The 4,072-nt window shown below is 43.4% G+C and overlaps 1 protein-coding gene across 3 annotated transcripts in view; it reads right to left on the minus strand.

Moving 5' to 3' along the window:
• Positions 1 to 4,072, minus strand: part of LOC114044308 (IQ motif and SEC7 domain-containing protein 1) — a 103,189-nt gene that overhangs the window by 70,989 nt on the left and 28,128 nt on the right. For all 3 annotated transcript variants that reach the window (XM_027863700.1, XM_027863701.1, XM_027863702.1), the window contains exon 2: positions 642 to 927. In XM_027863700.1, coding sequence (XP_027719501.1) covers positions 642 to 927 — 286 coding nt within the window. The remainder of the gene's footprint in view (positions 1 to 641; positions 928 to 4,072) is intronic.

A 4,072-nucleotide genomic window follows, 5' to 3' on the forward strand; every position in this document is an offset into this window, starting at 1 on the left:
CTACATTTTAGCCATATATATAATATGTATATATGTGTATGCATGTATGTATACACACAAATACACACACATAATACACATTACGTATGCCATATGCTCCACGAACCTATATTTTAGCTATATATGAATGTATATACAAACACACACATATTTTAAAACACACACATATGCCATATTCTCCCATAAACCTACATTTTAGCTATATATGTATATATGTATGCAAACATACAAACACATATAACACACACATTTATGCCATAGGCTCCATGAACCTAACTTTTAGCTATGTATGTATATGTATATGTATATATATATGTGTGTGTGTGTATGTGTGTGTGTATAGACATACAAACACCCACACATTTAAAAACACAGACACATATGCCATATTCTCCATGAACCTGCATTTCAGCTTATGTTTCAGTCAGGCAAGGGGACAAAAAATCAAAGACCTGAACGGTCTCTCCCTCTTTGCCTTCCCCTCTGCCGGCCCTGTGCCAGGTGAGGCTCCAGCAAGCAGACGCTTGTTTCTCCTTCTCCAGAAGGCCATCTATTTCTCACCAGACTCGGGCTGTCAGTATGGCCACACTTTGATTTCTCTCACTCACTCCACAGTAGAAGTGAACACAGAGTCCAAGTACCTGCTTGTCCTGAAGGTCTGAGGAGAGCTCATAGCTTTCGGAAAGGGACCTTGACCGCTTGATGGCCTCCTCTTCTGCCTGCTTACGTAGGATGGAGGTGGAAGGCTGGAGCTTGGGCCTCCGGGAGCGTTGTGGCTGCCCAGGCGAGACCGAGTATAGCCCATACGCAGAGTGGTCGTAGTGGTCAGGGCTCAGAGTGGAGCTGTGTGTTATTGGACCTTGATGGTAGTTTGAGGGGCTGTCCAGAGAGGTACCGGTCTCACTCCCTGGGGCTTCCCCCTCAACGCTGGACATGAAAAAGAAGAAAAGACATTTCCCGTGAGTGAGAAGCAGGTGCCTGAGACCTTAGCTCCCTTCACCTGTAGACTGGCCCAGGGCAATACGAGTATTGGGTAAGAGCTGATAATCATCTTTCTAAGAAGTTCAGAAACCAGTCCTTTGCCTTATTTTGTTCAGAGTCAGCCCTAGAGGAAACTAACAAATTTTTTTCCCCCTCCAAGTGAAATGATATACAAACCATCCCTCTTCCTTCATTCTGAGTACTAACCATGATGGTACCCTGTGAATGAGATGACGGGGACTCTTGTCCTCCATGAGTCCAAATCCACTCAGCCCAAACCCACAGACTTAAGAACTCTTTATTTTTTTCCCTTACACTGAGCTCCACTGCAGATTTCTTTTTAACCTGAGTAAAAGAAAGAAGTGAGATTTCCTTCATTGGTTTATATTACAACTTTTAGTAGCACCTCCAGTAGGCTCCTGTGTTGCCCCCTTTCTTTCCCAAACATTTCAAAATCCCCCTCCTTCAAGCTTCCTCTTAGATGACGGGTTATTTTCAAGACCATGTGGGAAAGTATCATTTTAAAAAATGATTCTGTCATCAACACATCTATGCACCTTGCCGACCGTGAGCCATGACTGCTGGGCCATTCCCAAGGCTTGCAATGGCGGAGATGAGATTCTAGTTTTAGAGTCAGTTACTCTCCTCACCAGCCCTTCCATTCCAGTGCAAACTTAGGGTATTGGGGGTGGGGAAGGCCTAGACCAGAAGATACATATCAGATTAGAGGAAACATTACTCTAACCATGTTTCCACTTGCAGCTAACACAGGAGGCAGGCAGGAAATGGTCTGCCCTTTGAGTCACACTTGGCCAGGAATAAGAAAACTCAGCAGCAAACCTCAGAATACACACACACACACACACACACACACACACACACACACACACACACACGCTCTCATTCCTAAAGTGTATTTTAAAAATAGTCACAACAAGCCTTCCACTCCCATTGACCCTCCTAGGAAAAGCAATATGGCCCTTTGCCACCAATTTTCATACATCCCCGTTTAACTGCTCAGAGACTCTCTTGTTGACAAAGGCCCTTCCTTCCCCTGATCTAAGATAGGGTGAATGGAACTCTTTCAATTATCCTTTTCTCCAACAAGCTCCTGCTTTTAGCGACCAAAAGAATATTCCCACCCCATGACTATCAGGGCTGCTGAGAGCCATAGTGTAAGAATGGTTAAATGCTCTTCCTTATGGAAGGACTATTGTTGTATTTGTGTGTCTGTCTGCGTAGGATCAAAGGACCAGAGATTTAGAAAAAGGAGGGAAATTAGAGGTCATCTAGTACAATTCCCCCATTTTCACAGTTGATGAAACCAAGGCCTTCAGAGATGAAGTGACCTGTCCAAAAGCAATCAGCTCTCAGGTTCCTCTGCGTCTAATTGGCTACATCACTTTCTTTTCTCTTTGCTCTTTGCTCCTGACTGTCCCTATCCACCCTGAAGAAGCTCTCCCACGCTGGAAATGTTTTAGAGAGTGGCCAAATAGGATTTTCCATGCAGGAGTTGTCCAGGAAAGAAAACCATGTTCCCTTAAGAGACCCAGCTGGGTCTACACTTAAAAGAACTCTCAAATAGCTGCAGTATCCTGCATGTGCACGACAGACACACGGAGAAGCAACACCTCTCCCACTTTTCTGAAAGTTCTGGCTTCCCAAAGAAAGTAAAGCTTCCCCCTGGACATTCCTCTGCTCCCCTTATTGTCTCCTTCCCGAGTATCTCTGCCATCTATGGTCAGTGGCTTAAATTTCATCCCCAAAGTAGAAATTAGAATAGATATTGCACATGATTCAGGATTATATATAAGGTCTTATTAAGGACACTACCTATCAGCAACTCTGCCTGACAGGTACAGTGGAAAAAGTGCTAGAAGCAGTATCCAGAGGGCCTGGGTTCAAATCCTGCCTTGACACTCACTCTCCACTGTGAACTGGAACAAAGTACTTCATCTCAGGGCTGCAGTCTCCTCATTCATAATGTGACCAGGTTTGACTAGATGTCTTCCAATAAATGTATAATCCTATGATTGATCAAGTCCTTCTTCTTCATAGGAAAAGTGACAATTTACAGCATTTAGAAGCATTCCAGTTCTAAAGCATTCTATAAGCCCTCATTTAAAAAGGTTGCTATACTCCTGTAGCATGCCTCAGAGAATTGGGGACTCCAAGACCTTAGACCAGTGGTTCTAAACCTTTTTTTTTAAAAATTTATTATTTTATTTTATTTTTTGGTTCTAAACCTTTTTGTGTGTCACGGTCACCTTTGGTAGCCTGGTGATGCCTAGGGACTCCTTCACAGAATGTTTTTAAATGTATAAAATAAAATAAACAGAATTTGAAAAAACAAAGATTAGTAAAAAAAAATTAGTTTTTTTTTCTATCTATATTCACAAATCCCCTGACTATCCATGGTACACTGGGAAAATAACATGGGTCTGGTGTCAGAAGAGCTGGGTTCAAATCTCACTTCTGAGGTTTACTACCTGTTGGACCTTGGTTAAATTATTTAAACTCCCTAAACTTTAATTTCTTTATCAGCAAAACAGAGGGATTGGATTAGATGACCTCTAAGATTCCTTCTAGTCCAAGATCTACTAGAACTGCCAATTAGTCATTGCTTTATCATAGAAATAAGGATATTCTTACTGAGTGTTATGCGAAGTTTTAAAAATTTTATTTGGGTAACTGTAAAAATGACTTGCCTAAAGTCCCACAGGACATCCCTCCTAGCTATCCATCCAATCCTCTATATTATTTTCAAAGGAGATTTAAAGGGATTTTCAGCTATTTCCAAGTGGCCAGATATTGGACGTTTCATCTGAAAGTCCCAGATGGTCTAGCTATGGAGCTATGTCCCCACTACTGGCAACCCACCTTGTCCAAACACGGCAGCTCCCAGGACACTGCACACCCTCCCAAACGCGGCAGCTCCCAGGACACTGAGCTGAGAGTGCACACCCTCCCAAACACGGCAGCTCCCAGGACACTGAACCGAGAGTGCACACCCTCCCAAACACGGCTGCTCCCAGGACACTGAGCCGAGAGTGCACACTCCCCCAAACGGGGCAGCTCCCAGGACACTGAA

This window comes from Vombatus ursinus, unplaced genomic scaffold (genome assembly GCF_900497805.2).
Source record: "Vombatus ursinus unplaced genomic scaffold, bare-nosed wombat genome assembly UNPS02014773.1, whole genome shotgun sequence".
Lineage (NCBI taxonomy): Eukaryota > Metazoa > Chordata > Mammalia > Diprotodontia > Vombatidae > Vombatus > Vombatus ursinus.